This window comes from Phalangium opilio, unplaced genomic scaffold (genome assembly GCF_054372755.1).
Source record: "Phalangium opilio isolate 3A_F unplaced genomic scaffold, DU_Popi_V2 ptg000662l_1, whole genome shotgun sequence".
NCBI lineage: Eukaryota > Metazoa > Arthropoda > Arachnida > Opiliones > Phalangiidae > Phalangium > Phalangium opilio.
The window spans coordinates 110,441-126,698 of record NW_028324246.1 but is presented as its reverse complement, the minus strand read 5'-3'; the positions used below and the strand labels follow the sequence as shown (position 1 = coordinate 126,698).

At 37.4% G+C, this 16,258-nt stretch overlaps 2 protein-coding genes and 1 long non-coding RNA gene across 4 annotated transcripts; 2 read left to right on the top strand and 1 right to left on the bottom strand.

The window, feature by feature from the left end:
- Positions 1 to 649: 649 nt before the first annotated feature.
- Positions 650 to 4,800, bottom strand: LOC149588145 (angiotensin-converting enzyme-like). 2 transcript variants are annotated; one of them, XM_089863111.1, is made up of 14 exons: positions 4,659 to 4,800; positions 4,225 to 4,529; positions 3,490 to 3,648; positions 3,318 to 3,432; positions 3,108 to 3,251; positions 2,838 to 3,029; positions 2,665 to 2,762; positions 2,249 to 2,418; positions 2,055 to 2,179; positions 1,897 to 1,995; positions 1,693 to 1,837; positions 1,417 to 1,515; positions 1,202 to 1,324; positions 650 to 931 (listed from the first exon to the last, which is right to left on the bottom strand). In XM_089863111.1, exons 2-14 carry the CDS (start codon positions 4,486 to 4,488, stop codon positions 742 to 744), a joined length of 1,923 nt encoding a protein of 640 aa, XP_089719237.1. In that variant the 5' UTR covers positions 4,489 to 4,529; positions 4,659 to 4,800; the 3' UTR covers positions 650 to 741. The 2 variants fall into 2 exon arrangements, with proteins under 2 accessions (XP_089719237.1, XP_089719238.1); XM_089863112.1 differs by having other exon boundaries at positions 4,225 to 4,526; positions 4,659 to 4,676.
- Positions 4,801 to 6,257: 1,457 nt separating this feature from the next.
- Positions 6,258 to 7,772, top strand: LOC149588144 (uncharacterized). The gene is made up of 3 exons (XR_016380038.1): positions 6,258 to 6,492; positions 6,554 to 7,313; positions 7,581 to 7,772. It is a non-coding gene; the product is annotated as an uncharacterized LOC149588144 (long non-coding RNA).
- Positions 7,773 to 9,348: 1,576 nt separating this feature from the next.
- On the top strand, positions 9,349 to 14,116 carry LOC149588143 (fatty-acid amide hydrolase 2-A-like). The gene is made up of 7 exons (XM_089863009.1): positions 9,349 to 9,616; positions 11,073 to 11,292; positions 11,405 to 11,614; positions 11,675 to 11,794; positions 12,677 to 12,828; positions 12,891 to 12,992; positions 13,394 to 14,116. Exons 1-7 carry the CDS (start codon positions 9,446 to 9,448, stop codon positions 13,976 to 13,978), a joined length of 1,560 nt encoding a protein of 519 aa, XP_089719135.1. The 5' UTR covers positions 9,349 to 9,445; the 3' UTR covers positions 13,979 to 14,116.
- The last annotated feature ends 2,142 nt before the right edge of the window (positions 14,117 to 16,258 follow it).

The following is a 16,258-nucleotide window of genomic DNA, read 5'->3' as shown; positions in this document are numbered from 1 at the left end:
TGGTTTTCCCAACTTGTCCTTCGACTATAATGCACATCTCAAACATGCTTGCGCCATTGCCTCCTATATCTATCAGGGCCTGTGAGCTGTGATATTTTTGGGGGAAACATTTAGTTTTTTAAAATTTCTACCTAGATGGCACTTGGTTTACGCACGATTTAACTGCCATGGCGGATTGGCACAATTTGAAAAGCGGCATCATTTCGCGAGTATTTACGCCCAAGATAAGAGAAACGGTGCCTCTAGCGGGGGAAAAAATGGAGAATTAAAATGCCACTTTCGAGAAGGAAATATATCACAGTGCACGGCCCTTGATAGATATAGGAGGCATTGCGTGCGCGAGCAATTCCTAATTAGGGTATCAAAAAAAATCTGAAATCATTTTTGTGGGCTCTGGCGCACCAGTTTCACGAAAAGTTGTACATGCTGTGTTTGCTAAACAAAATTTTACGCTTCATGTAGGGTGTTTCCGCGAGAGTAAAAAGGGGGAAGAAATAGGGGGCGAAAACCGGTTTTCAGGGGATGTCAACATGGCGTCCTAACGTGGCTAGAGCGAGCAGCCGGCAAGGGGAGAGGAAAGGGGGAAGGTAACTTGACGTCACGCGCAAAGACCCTATACTAGTTTAAATTATGATAATAAAGCACAAAGTTTTATGTTGTGAAACAAATGTTTTATTTCATTTCCTTATACAAAAGGAATTGTATTAAAAAATACGTGATTAACTAATGAGTAACGATGATTCATGGACAAATGGTAGGATCTTCACTTTTCCAACCAAGAACTTCATTCTTATTTTGCTCCTTGAGCCATTCAATAAGTGGAGCGAAGTAATCTAAAATGGGTTGCGCATCCATTTTGTCTGTCTTTCCTTTAGTCATGACTTTCATTACTTCTGTCCATGGTTGAGAGCTTCCAATTTTCATGGCTTCACTGTAAAATATGGCGAAAAAGTTCGATAAAACTTGATATGTTTGATCATGCGCCTATCTCGTAATGAGAACTATACTAATGAACTGAACTGTAATGTCCGTGTCGCGCAATTTTCATATATTTTGGATATAGTCACAAAAATCGAAACTGCAACTACTATTTGAAGGACGCGCTTGGACCTACACTTATGTGGGTCCTAAAGTGTGTCCGACAAAATAATCGGAGCAAAAAAATAAAATGTGGACATGCCTAATGTTAAATTAGAATTACCTGAATAGTTCACCAGCCTCCTTAGATTGGTATATATCACAAGTATATAAAGGACCAGTGTGATTCGCGGCGTCGCAGAGCGCTTTGTAAAATTGATACTGCACGATTGTGCTGACAAAGTATCTAAAAGATTGAAATGGATACTCATCATGAAGAAGCTCCGAATATAAGCACAAATACATAGAAACATCGCAAAGTCCTCGTATCAAATTTACCTGATGTACGGTGTGTCAGCTGGAACATGGTATTTTGCACCAGGGTCAAAATCTTCCTCAGTTCTTTTAACAGGTGGACATAATCCTTGATATTTCAATCTAAAAATATAATTCATTATAGTTATAGCGTGATTAATTTGCTTAAATGATATGTTGAAATTTATTGTATATACATGGGCACAAACTGATATAGTATTCTGCCATATCGGTGACAAAGCCATATGTGGACAAAGCTTAAAGTACACGGAGAAGTGACCAGTTATAATACGAGCCTACCTGAGTTCCCACCATTTCGTGTTCAATTCCTCGCTCTTATACTCTCCACTGAACACACGCCAACGCCAAAGATCAATTAAATAACCTGATGGTTGGAACGCTAATTTCTTCAAAGCCACAGAATACAAGAAATTGATATCACCCTCTGAAATGGTTATTTGCCATGTGAATATTATGTTAATTTTTCAAAGGTAATATACATACCTTTCCCTTCGGGAATTTTATCAAGAAGACCAATCTTTTTCAGATGTACTGGTGTAGATACCGATAGGGCTAACACATCACCAATGGCTTCGTGAAAACCTTTAAAAAAAAATGGTTTAACATTTGAAAAACCTTGCGTTTTATTTAAACTTATTTACCTGGATTAGCTCCTTCTCTAAATACTAATGGTTGATGGGCGTATTGCAAATAATACTCAATATGTCCCATTTCGTGATGAGCGGTAATTAGGTCTCTCATGTTCAAATCAGTGCATTGTTTTACCCTATATTTATTTTTTTAATTTCACTAATTAATACCATGTACGTTCATCCAAAAAAAAAAACGAACTGACCTAAAATCTTTTCGATTGCAGAAGTCCCAAGCGCTAGCGTGACACACAATTTCTCGATCCTTTGGTTTTTCCAAAATGGAATGTTCCCAAAATTCTTTGGGCATGGGTTTGAGTCCCAGTGACGTGAAGAATTCATCGGAAAGTTTAAAAATATCCAAAGCCGTCATGTTCTGCAATATCCATTATAAATATCCAGTATAATATAATATAATTTTGGCATATTGAAACTGAAGATTTAGCTGGGTTTCCTAACTAAGTTTATAAATTTTTTAACATGCATTTAATTAATGAATGTGGTGTTTCACGCGCTATGAGCAACTTTTAAAAAATACGAAAGCAAGTATATTGCTGTTTCATCAGCTACCTAACTTGTTATATAATTACTGCTCATTATTTCACACGATTGTTTTACTTACCTTAGCTACAATAGTGGGTGTAACGTCGACTGAAGGCTGTCCAGGGAAGGGAAGGCTGTCGTGTTGTATGTTTTCCCAAGATTGAGCCCACATGCTACCTGTTAGAAAATAAATTTGACGTCCGTAATATTAATTGCATTTACAGCTTAATGAACGAGACAACGAATATATACCCAAAAGATGAGCAGGGATGGGTCCATCCGGTCGAATGTAATTATTTCCGTATTTTTCAATCAATTTTCTCCTGGCATAAGCGTGAATTTGTTCGTAAAGTGGTCTTATTTGTTCCCATAGATCGTCCAGATCCTTCAATAATGTTTCCGATTCGTAAGGCTCTCTCCAAAGTTCACCAGCATTTTGGAATCCTGTACGATTAAACATTTCAAAAATAATTAAGATGGTATTTCCCCATTGGAATAATTAGAATGTAAATTATTTCATACCATTTAGTTTTGCAGCTTCATTCAGGAGCTCAACGTATTTCAAGTATTTTCCTCGAACCTTTTTCCCAGACTCATCTCTAAAACTCTTCCAAACATGCTTAAGTTCTTCATAGTCTTTCGAGTTCTGAAGAATTCTCTTCATTTCTAATAAAAGGAATTGTAATCAGTAAACCTAATTATTTAGCATAGTAGTTTTAATATCAAACTTACCGGGTTCTAAATTCAAATTACACTTTTCCTTCGATTTTTCTTCATCTTTGGTCCCGTATGGACAAATTTTTGCCGTGCTGTATATGTCTTGCATATCAGCGATGAGTTCATTTAACTAATGAAGGGACAAGTTAGATGAAATGTTATCTTTGAGAAAAGAGTAATGACGAACCTCTTTGAGTTTATCTTCTGGTAAAGCCGCGTTACCTAAAATGGCCAGAGATTTGAACCATCTTCGAACAGTAGGATCCTTAAATGTTTTCCACGCGTAAGATGTTGCGTTCTTCCATCCTTCTTTCTCGAATTTAGCTGATTTTGCGATCACTTCCAGCTACGGAATAAATTTCGTTACATTATTTAAATATTTGAATAGAAAATCACGGATGGTTCTATGTAACGCATGATAATAGATAATTCACAAGGTTAAATTGGTTTAACGTAATGATTAGTTCCCAGAAAATCTGCCTAAATACGTTTAGAAAACGGCTTCACTATGAATCCAATTAGCCGTATAGTTTCCCTAACAGTTACTGTACAAACAAACTACAAACCCATCAGTTAGTTATGTCCGGAAAGGTTGTTGCAATATACTTCTTGAACAGGATAAGTGTGACCCTATTTCTCTATCAGATTTTAGGTACAAGATTATCTAAGAGTTCAGCTAATCGGTGTGCAGGATTATCTAAGAATTCAGCTAATCGGTGTACAGGACAATCTAAGAATTCAGCTAATGGGTGTACAGGATCACCTACGAATTCAGCTAATCGGTGAACAGGATTATCTAAGAATTCAGCTAATCATTGTAGAGGAATTGTGAGTGTTTAAAGCTCATCTTGAACTTTCGTTGCATTTATTATTGCTTTTATCAATCGAGAATCGATATATAATGGTTGTCCATTCTAGTTACCAGTTTCGCTTTGTTGTGTTTTGTGATATTGCTCGCGTAAGTCCACTCGGCAAGAACTCGTTCGTGGCATTCCCGCGAAGCTTCTTCGTCATGTTGCTTCAAAAAGTTAACACCCTCTTCTTCATCAGCGTTACTTCCGGAAGCATAGCGTAATTCAACCCCGTCAGCTCTCTTGACCAACGAGTGTTGTCTCAGTTCGTAGCCAAATGACTCATGACACATTAAAGTGAGAAAAGCGGCTACGAAAGCCAAGGGCATCAACATGGTTAGTTTTCCTCTTCAAATTCCAAGATTGTGGAAAGCTTCTGAAATACAATGTAGTCACTATAGAATGTAGATAAAACCTTTCAAATAATCTTGAATTTTATTGACTAATACCGAAGTATCTTATTCTATTATTATTAGGCAAATAAATATAAAAATTCTTAATTTACATGATTTAAGAAATATCGGAGGTAGTCTGTAACCGTTCACCGACAAACGCTTACTAGTAACGTTAAGTTTAACTCCAGAAGTTTTTATGCAAAAATATACCGAAGGGGTAGCTAGTGGAAAATTTTGAGAGATAACTTTGAAAGGTTTAAAGGAAAGGGGTCATTTCCCTCAAAGACACGTCTGAGATCTAATCAGATGCAAGCCCCCTTGTCATTTGTGTATAGTAAAACATCTATGGATGTCCTAGATGCCATGTTTGTTAAAGAAAGAAGTTAACGATTAAATTAGTTTGATAACTTTTATTTAATTTTAATAATTTCATATTCCATATTATTTCTGATTGAATTTCCACTCTGGTTTTCGAAATGAATGAAACTTCTCAGTGTCGTTTTTACTGTGAAATTTTAATTTAGACAACCGGTTTGACATTTTAAAAATAATTTCTTCCTGTACTTTCCTGTTCAGAGTCAAGAACATATTCAGGACACCAAAAGAACGTCGATTCTACACATTGACTGTTGATTCCATGATGATATACAGGGTGTTTGTGAAAGGTCCATCAATAATGAAAGGGCGTATTTATTGGGCCATTTTGAGTCGAAAATGTTCTATGACATTTTGCCGTCCGAGCCACTGTTTACAAGTTATGATTGGAGTAATTTACGGATGACCCCTTAAATTTAATTAAGAAATTGAAAGACAGCGCTAATTTAATGAAGGGGTCATCCCTAAAATATTCAAATCATAACTCGAAAACCGTGGCTCGGACGGCAAAATGTCATAGAACATTTTCGACTCAAAATGGCCCAATAAATACGCTCTTTCATTATTGATGGACTTTTCAAAAACACCCTGTATTTCTTTATAAATTGTTACCGTAGGTAGTGTGGAAAGGCTTATTAAGGACATTAATAGAAGGCCCCAGTAAATGACGCAAAATGAACGCCTCCATTAAATTATGAAAAGTGTATTTGACAATTGGTCCGCGTAACCTTGGCAGAACAAGTGTCCGAAATGGGAGTTACCTCCAAGTTCCGAGCAAATTTAAGACGCCAGCATGCATTAACTCGTTGCGGCGTTCTTATGGCATGCTGATTATGTTCTTTATAGCGTATATACAGAATAGCTAAGCTTTTAAAAGTAAAATGTAAAAATAAATTAATTTTTTGTAAATTCATACATCTACAATAAATGTTTTGGACTTTCGTTTACAATTACTGATAAGAATAGGAAAAAATATGTTTTTAAAATTTTTGTTTACGAACAAGCTACGACGAGAAAATAAATCTTTAGTCAAGTGTTTAGCGCTCTATCGGCTCTCGTATGAGGGTCGATTGTTAATACGAAACATCGTTCAACAACTTGCTAATTCAAAATTTTCAAGTAGCTATAGACCATTCCACTAATCATTTGCAGAGAAACCAACGCAATTTAATGTAACGCTACTACTCGTGTAAATGTCTACTATAACGCCTGTCTATCTATTATAAATTAACTCTGCATAACATCAACACGTTGGAAGAAGTATATAGTTTATAGACAGACCCGAGTGGCGTAGCTTCTTCGGGTCTTCAAAATTAATTTAGCTAAAATAAGGATGTAAGTTTTCCATCTATAAAAATACTGAAGATACAAAACACAACCAAAACTGCCGTAGATAAGAAACATTGGAGTAACACTGTCGACTATATTTTGTACTTCAAAACAGGATACCAAGTCATGGTCGTTAACACTAATTTCAAACTTTTTATTTAAACTGTTATTATATTTTTGGTAGAAGAAGGAAGTCAAAATCACTTGGTTTCGAAAATTCCTTTAATGTATCTCAATAAGGTACTTTGCAATCGTCGGTACTTAAGAATTGTCATAATGTTAAAACTTATTTAAATTTTAGTGATGACCGATATTGTAATTAACCAATGCTGATACCCATAGTGATATCGAACAGATGCCGATTTTAACCGATTATTTAAACTCGGCGAGATAAACGATTATTTAACCCAATGAAACCGTTACTGACGGATTTTTTTACGATTATGAACCGATTTTTTACCGATTGTAAACAGATTTGACCGATGCCAATTTGAACCGATAATTAACAGATTTAACCGATTGCCAATTTGAACCGATTATTTAGCCCATTATTTTACCCAATGAAACCGATATCGATAGAATTTTTAGCAATTATAAACCAATTTTTATCGAATATTAACCGTTTTTAAAAATAGTAAATCAAGCTCGACTTGGTCACCGATACGATATCATATCAGTTTGTGCCCATTACTTTAATTAATTTTAAAACCTTTCAACAAAACGAAAATTTGAAGGTCAACCAATCCGAAAATTATAAAGACTTACCTCTTTAGATTGCAAAATATTTTACTCTTCTCGAACACGTATGGAATGTTTCCTTGGACACGGACGAAAGGGTTGTGTTGCGTAACGAAGAATTACCGAGCTTTTTAATATAATCGTAAAGAGAAAGTGCAGTAACCCACCCCCGAGGTAACTGCAGGCCCGTGTGTTGTAATTTAAACAAAAAATTGACGCTTAAAAATAAAGGAAAGTGGTAGATCCAGTTTTACCACGCTTTTAAATTCCGCAGGATAAAAGATTTAATATACAGGTTGTTCTAAAAGGCTGGTATAACCGAAGTATATTTCGTTCTATGGGCTATTTTGAGTAGAAAATGTTCTATGACAATTTTCCCTAAGGAACACCGTAGTGATTGAAGAAGTGTTTTACGGATGAGCCCTTAAATCAGAATTGCCTTTAAATTTCTTAATTAAATTTAAAGGGTACTCTTATGATAATTTGTGAACGGTGATACTTTGGGCAAAATGTTACGAACCATTTTCGACTGAAAATCACTCGTCCTACCACCATTTCTGTAACACCCTGTATATTTTTGGTGTCTATAGGGTTGACGGTCAGTTGGAAACCGGTGGAAGCTGTTTCTGAAATTTATTTTTGATAGACAAGGAATTCGCCTGAGCTACGTAATTAAATAACTAGTGAAGTAACCTAAATTTATTTTTTTAAATGGAACATAAAGACGTTAAAATATTTGATTTTATCCGTTTCGGAAAGAAGAAATAGGCGTTCGATGAAGTATAAGAGATTAGTTCGTCTAAATGTACATTTTACGCTCAAGAGTCACAAAATTACATACAATTTCGATTAGATCTAAATTGCAAGTAATACGAGATAACGTGTTCAGACTTCTTTGGTTGACTGAAGTTTGGCCAAATCTATGGAACATAACTTAAGAACATATTTTAATAATTATTAAATGCTAGACTATCTTCACTATTCAGCGGCAAAACCGCCACATTGTATTACACAATCTTCGCTATTAAATTCGATTTGACACACCACACTGTATTTTTGAAGTCGAATTTGACATCGACATTTAATGATTGCCTTTTTTTTTCAGGGTAAGTTGAAGCAGACAAGTTAGAACTGGAACGTGCGTTGATTGTAGAAATGTTACTGGTTTTTAAATTTTTCCTTTCGATTCCCGTCTTCCTCGGATTGGTTAACTAACAGTTTTGGCTCTGTTACGATATCATAACCGGAAGTAGAGGGAGAACGCTTTTTGTCTTAGCCCCTACCTTCTACTCCAGTTCTATTTTTCTCTGGTTACATTATCACCACAATGCTGCGATATAATATCGGGGTTATTGCCTCGAGCAAACTCAGCAAAGAGCCTTGCATCATGGAACTTATACATTCATTACTGGATCGGAAAACGAAGCGCTTTGTCGATACTAAAACCACGATTCCAGTAAGGAAGGATTAGGATTTTAGAATATCAAGGTCATTCCAAATTTCACCTAATAGATAGACCCTTTGCAAAGGGGATGGCGCATTATCGTCTGCTTTATTTATTATAGCTACGTAACATCCGGTATGCGGATCCAAAAGCTTTAGATAGGGCTTCAACGTTACCAGTCCACTTAAGAAAACAAGGTGGTCAAACACCGGACTATTTTAGAAAAGCATTTTTTCCAGCATATCAAGGCAGGGATAGATATGTAATTTTATAAGCAGGAACGGAGAACAGAGTAATGTGGGCGGGCGTCAAAGTCCCGGACCCCTTTCCACGAGATGGAGGGGTATGAAAGAAGAAGCGGGTCATAGCGACAGAGGTAAAAAGGAATAACTAATTTTTAGCCGTCCCCGTCAGCAACGTCATCAAAACGTAGTTTAAGTGAGCCAATAAGATAATTTAACCTTTTCGTTACGTGTTGGAAGGAGGGCTCTATAGGGTGTTTCCGCGAGAGTAAAAAGGGGGAAGAAATAGGGGGCGAAAACCGGTTTTCAGGGGATGTCAACATGGCGTCCTAACGTGGCCAGAGCGGGCAGCCGGCATGGGGAGAGGAAAGGGGGTAGGTAACTTGACGTCACGCGCAAAGACCCTATACTGGGCTTTGAGTCGGACTGAAGTAAATACTAACCGTTTTCCATTCCTGCTTCTAAAATTATATCTATCCCTGATCAACGTCACTCGATATTTTAAAGCACTGTTTAAATGTAGTATTTAATGTTGTTCAAAAGTATTCCCTAATCTTACTGTGATCGTTTCGAAAAATAAAAATACATCTTTTCCGGTCCGCTTTTTACTTAGAAAGTCCATGCTTGTAATTTTTATTAGATAAAAAATCAGATACAACGACAGTGTCATGATAAAAATTGTATTAAACGTTAAACAGATTGTTATAAGCGCGTTATTACCGCAGTCATTAGTTTTAAACCAAATAATTTTAAATTTCTGGAGTTAATTATGTCAATAATTCAGATTGTAGTGGCTATATGGTTTCGTATATTTCATTTCGGATTTCAAGCTTTTTTAACGGCTTGGTACGGTAAAAGGCAAGGATTATTACCTCCGATAAATGACTCACTGTTAACGGAATCGGCCTCCAAGTTGGCCTTCAAGATAAGAACCAAACAAGTAAATTTTAAATTTCTTAATTACGTAATTATACATGTAGAACTATGAAATATTTGTTTCGAACTGCAACTTTTCATCTTTCCTCTGTTGGCACTTAACGCTTCGGAGTGATGAAAGGTGTTCGCGAGAAAATGCGCATTGAAGGAACTGACATAATTATGGTGCTTTACTATATTTTCGAGTTAAATTTTTCATTGTATAATTTGGTTAACGTACTATATTGTACGCTTTTGTACCATAATTTCGCCAAAATGTACGGCATTTGGCTATAATTTAAAAATTATTTTTAAGACTTAGTTTCATCAAGGTTTCATCTTTTCGTTTGTTGCGATGAGGAAAATTGAGGCATATTAAAATTCTAAATTTTAAACAGTTAAAGAGACTGTAAAACTGTCGGCGAACCGTTGAAATTTTTTTTTTTTTTTGGAAAAATTCCCCCCCCCCCCACACACACAATCATTGACGTCAGCAGCTGATGTAAAGAGGAAATATTTCGTGGTTGTAAAGCTGTTCCTCACCTCACATGCAGTTAATGTCTCATGTGATCGTTTCCCCAGACCCCACTCCTTAGAATCCAAGATCAGCCGCTGCGTTTGCTAGAACCGTCTACCATAGCAATAGCAAAGGCGCTGTGATTGGCCCAATTGTATCACCTCCCGGATAAGGCTGAATAACACTAAAATAAGAAAATGCCATGACACTATTTTCCCGGAAAGAAGGGAAAAAAGGCGGGGTTGTGACGTCAATAATGACTTTTTCAAAAAGAAAAATTCAACGGTTCGCCGACTTACAGGCCCTTTAAATCTCCCCAGCGGCCCTGCCTAATAATGTTTTTATTCTTGGCACGAGGGACTTGACACCATAAAATTGATGATTTGTAAGGCCATCTAGCGATGAAAGGTCTCGCCAAGCTCTAGCCCAGCCCATAGACATATAACACTATATACACTTAGACTTACTATTGCTTCCATTTCCCTACTTGCGCGAGAACCATGTATAGTAGGGGCAAAGCACGAGCTACTTCGAGAACGACGCGAGAATTGAGTACACTCGGTTTACAGTCCACCTTCCTATTTAGTCTGTACTAAGCCTTTGACAGCGCCTCACCAGGCGTCGCTATACGAGAATCTATGACGTTTAACCAACGTCACTTCATGGCAATCTCTCAGTAACCAGTGGCAACTTATGGAGCATATCTTATGAACTTATGGTAGGACCATGTTGTTTATGCGATGGCCTTTAGCGGAAACTCTTAAGTTGTTAACTCAAACTTTAGTGAAACGTGCCAAAGAGACGGGGTACCGCTTTACACCAACGAAGGTGTTATCACAGGCATTCTCTAATGCTCATCCCTACAGACAGTTTCAGAGGTCCATCCTGAAACTGTCCTTGATTTATTTCGTAATATTTATTCCCCATGACAGATGTTAATGAGCTAGGTTTGACATATTCATAGATATCCTCTGAAACTTTGGTACAAGCCTTCATTGATCGCATTCGAGAGGTCAATCCCATCATTAATGCCGTCATAGAGGATCGTTTTTTGAGCGCCCTTGACACGGCCAGAGAAGTGGACCAACAACTTCGACAAGGAACAAAATCTCTAAAAGAAATTGCTGATGAGACACCTTTTCTTGGAGTACCAATCACAGCGAAAAACAGCATTGCCATTAAAGGTAGTATTGCATTGTGAGAGAGGAAAGCCCCATTTGGCACTTGGAAGCCGCTGTTCTGCCCACTACGTTATACTTACGATCTACATTGATCAGGAGTTCATATATTTTTCAGGTCTCGTGATTGACACTGGAGTGGTTTACAGAAAAGGCCGAAGAGCAAGGATTGACAGTGAAGTAATAAATCGCATGAGAAATGCCGGAGCCATTCCTCTTTGCGTTACTAACGTGCCAGAACTATGCATGTGGATGGATGCCGCTAACAAAATATATGGGAGAACTCTAAATCCGTACGATTTAAACAGGATTCCCGGTGGAAGTTCTGGTAACTAACTAAGAACTAAATTACAAAGCGTATATAATCATTAATTTTTATGGAACAAAGGTGGTGAAGCGGCACTCATAGGGTCAGCTGGTTCGGTAATTGGCCTGGGAAATGATATTGCAGGATCTATCCGATCACCTGCCTTTTCTTGCGGAATATTTGGTCACAAACCCACACCATGTGAGTTAAATGTTCAAATCTATCTATAGTTATAATCTTAAGCCTATCATACTCTCCTTAAATATAGTTATAATCTTAAGCCGATCATACTCTCCTTAAATATAGTTATAATCATAAGCCTATCATACTCTCCTTAAATATGAATCAAAGGGATTTTTGCTACAAGCAAACATCAGAAGAAAATTTTCTTCTGCAAACATCCATTATAAAGGGGGCGTTCTCCTATCGGTCCATTTAACGTTCACAAAAATTTTCACCTTCTGCAATCTCTATCCCTATCCGTAAAGGAAATCACTGTACATGTTTGTATTCTGTTCCGGCTTGGATGACAACCCTTTAAACAAATATTTTCACTGTAGTCTCTTTACATTTATCTCGCAAATGTCTTAGATAGACTTGTACCTTCACGGGGCCTGTGACTCTGGGTGGAATTTTTAGTAGAGGGCCTCTCTTTTAATCGAGGTTTTTCTCTCACTAGCTCCAACTTGTATTTTTACCCGGATCAGGCTTATTCACTCGTTTTGAAAGAATAATCAGGTGTTTTAATAACGATGTTCTTGAATAGCCAATATTGGGGGAGATAATTACAGAACGAACCCATCGATGGCAATCGAGTTTTCTTCTCCATTCTCGACAAAGAATACACTAATGGGAAGCCTTTCAAGGCGGTAGTGTCTATTATAATTTAATACCAGGTAGGGATGAAACGGAGTATAGGCGGCAGGCGGACCTACTAGTTCTCTAAAAAAAACCCTAATACTTAGTCCACTACTAACTACTTAATCTACGATCATCACCTTATACTTATGTTAAACTCCTTTAACGAAATTTCAGATGTAAAGACTTTTGAACATGTTTAAGTAAAATGAAGGATAATTTCAGGTACCGTTCCACAAGAAGGACAATTTCCAACTGCGCATGATAACGATTTGAAGTACTACGTTTCAACCGGACCCTTATGCCGTTACGCGGAAGACATGCTACCCATGCTCAAAATTTTAACAGGAAATAATCCAAAGCTTAAATTGAACGAGGTAAGTTAACCTCCTTCTTTGCATTAATTTGAACTGGATTAAAATTTAATTGAAATATTTAGCAGGTGGAGCTTCGAAATATTAAAGTATTCTACACCGAGGAGTACATACGATCTCCTTATACGACCCCTATTCATGCCGATATGGGTGCTGCTGTTTTAAAGGTATGGAAGGCGATCTTTTCATTGCGCATATGAAATACCCTAAGCGTTACAATTTCATTATATCTAGTCACGTGATTAACAGTCACCTGACCAATTAGAGCACGAGGAATTGAAAAAACATTGTTAAAAATATGTTGTTCGCCGGAAGTGGACCAAAACCTTGTATTTTTTGGCATCCCCTTTTCAGTAGAAAATAAATGTCGGTTTGGGTAAGGTTAGATGGAGCAGAATTGGATAGAGGAGTTTAGGTGTGGGATAGTTTTGTTAGGTTTAGGTTTGGTGCGGGTTCAGTTTAGTTTAGGTTTGGTATGGGTTCAGTTCAGTTTAGGTTAGGTATTTATTTCTTTCAGAAGACCCACACACTCCTAACTTTATTCATAAACGGGTTTGCTTTTACACAGGTAGCTCGAAAACTACACAAAATCAGTAAACTTGATGTTCAATGCGTCAACATTCCACCCTTCAACAAAGCCATGTCTATTTGGTACAGCAAAATTTCAACGGCCAAAGCACCGAGTTTCGAAGAATTTCTGACGGATGGAAGATACTCTATTAACCCTTATTGGGAATTATTCAAATGGTTTCCGCGATTATCTGACCACACGTTACAAATGATCGTTTTTCTCCTATCATGGAAATGGAATAACGCTGTCAAAGAGCCGCGATTATCGGAGAACTTGGAAATATTGAAAAACTTGAAGACAGACTTGTTAAAATTACTGAATGATGATGGCGTATTAATCTTTCCACCTCAACCGGAACCCCCAATATTTCATCAAGAACAAATTGCGAAGATGTCTAACTGGGGATACACCGCGATTTTTAACGCGCTTGGTTTCCCAGCCTGTACTTGTCCAATTGGATTGAACGAGGAGGGTTTGCCTCTAGGCGTTCAGGTAGTCGCCGCACCATATAATGATAGACTAATATTAGCTGTTGCCAAAGAAATTGAATCTTTATTTGGAGGTTGGAAGGAGCCCCGATGAAAGAGAGAAATAATCAGTGTTGAAATCAACGTAATTTTATGTATAAAAATAATTTGACTAAACCCAATTTGTTACCAATTAGATAAAATTTTAGTTTGTTCAAAAGATGGAGGTAAAATAAAGTCTGGTGTTTGGCCACTTTTTTGTCTTGACTAAAGACGTTAGATATGGCTTCGGTGGATTGGTAACTTTGAAGCAATGTCTAACGTATTTGCATCAACATACAGGAACAGACGAAAAAGGGTCTATTAAATTTAATTTCAGTCTTATCCAGTAAGATATTTTTAAATGTATATTCTTAATGTTCTTATCAAATCAAATTCTGATTATAATTATGAATCCCTATAAACGTTTAATTGTTTTGGGCTGAAAGGAAGTAAAAAGTATTGACTAACGGAAACGTTGCTCTGGTAGCAACACTTAAAACCGGTAATGGAAGTCATTGATGGGCCGTTAAGTTGCGGCGTTAAGTCTCTCTTGGAATAAAAACAGTCTTCCTAAGTGTTGGAGGCAGAGGCTAACTTCCGTTCTGCGTCACAGAGGGCGTTAGAATAGACACCATCCTTTTCCAACAACAGCTTTCTCCAATTATCATGGTTTCCATATATATTGTGGAGGTTTAAGGGGTCCGTTTCAACTGCGTGTAATTTAAATTATTTGGAACCCCCTAGGGTCGTTAGAGTTAAATGCCGTCTAACGTAAGATGTTGATGTGTAAATTGACCCTAATAATAGAAAACCTTTTGAAGAGAGAGACGAGGCACAGTCGCGTCATAGGTGTGTTGCGTTCTGGTGGGAAAGATATCTCGATTGCGTCTGAATTCTACTCCACAGAGCGTGCAACGTGCAAAAAGGTGACGTCACAACTGCTTCGCTTTCTTCAAGAAACGTAACGTGCTAATCCTGGGAAGTAGTTTGATAAGTCAGCAACATGAGCTCGAAGTCCTTGCATTCATGACCTCCCCAACGTTTATAGAGACACTGGTACAAGGGCCACGCGTAAGAGAAGTTTGCCTATTGATTTTTACGGGTTGTATGACTCCGTGAATTGCTGATATCCGGCCTTGGTCTGGTGCCGACGGAAAGAACAGGAAGAAGATTGTACTTGGTAGAGAACATTTATACAGGAAATGGAAGCGGGTGCAAATGATCCCAGAAGCATCAACCGATTTTAAGTAAAACGTTATTACAATGGATCGATACGAAATCCATAAGCTGAACTCACAAGAATAATATTTTATCGGTTAGAAAAGAAACGAAAATAGGCCTAGTCTTTCGCAGATGGAATCATGGAGCTAGAGACACGAGGGACTTTGGGTTACAATTAGAGTTATCTGGTGACATTGCTGATATGGGTAAATACGTCCAATTTACTCTGTACGGAATTTTCTCGGTCCCTACCTTAAAATCTTCAAAAACTACAAACATTAGATCGATATCTCATAGCATGGTGAGACTAGTCCATTAATTACATACAGAGAAACCAAAACATAAGGTTATTTCCCTCGAGCCAACAGCTAACGACAGATGGAGCCTTAGTTCACTATACGGGGGGGGGCTAACCAACTCAAACTGTCTTCAGCGGTGCTTCTAGAGGGAAATAACATGAGATGGAGGCCTACCCCTTCGGTGTTTGCTTATCTGCAGGAATTAATGGAATGGTGTAGCAAAGGACCATCTCTGACGAACATTATTTTAGTCCCATTTTTGTTGTTATATCAACTGTTGCTTAAGGTATAATTTAAGAGTACTATATATCAGATATAATTATTTAAAGTTAAGTGAAAAAGTTTAGATTTGATCATTTGAACACTTTCTCTAGCCTCTTAATCACCGAGAGGTTTTTCTTTTTTTATTGTACCTATTTCCCATTTCATTATAAAGTTTAATTATTTCCTTGGAGTCTGAAACAACAAACACCCCTAGCTAGAAATTGAATTAGGCTTAACTTGTCTCCTCAGCAATGTTCCGCTCTTCTTTCCGTTTGCGCCCCGTGATGCTCATTAAATCACCGTGTTTCTCCAGATTTATCCATAGTCTCTTAACATCGTGGATAGCGTCAAAATGTATAACAGTGCTTAGTCAAGGGATATATTACCAATTTTCACAATAGATTAAACCTAGAAATTAAATCTAGTACTAGGAATGATCATTCTGTAATATGACCCTAGTGGAGGTATAAAAGGGGCGTGTTTTTGTGAACTGGAAATACGCCTTTACAATTGATTGGGCGGAGCGATGGGTGCTTCTTTTGGAGAGCTTGTACCTGATGCTATTTGAC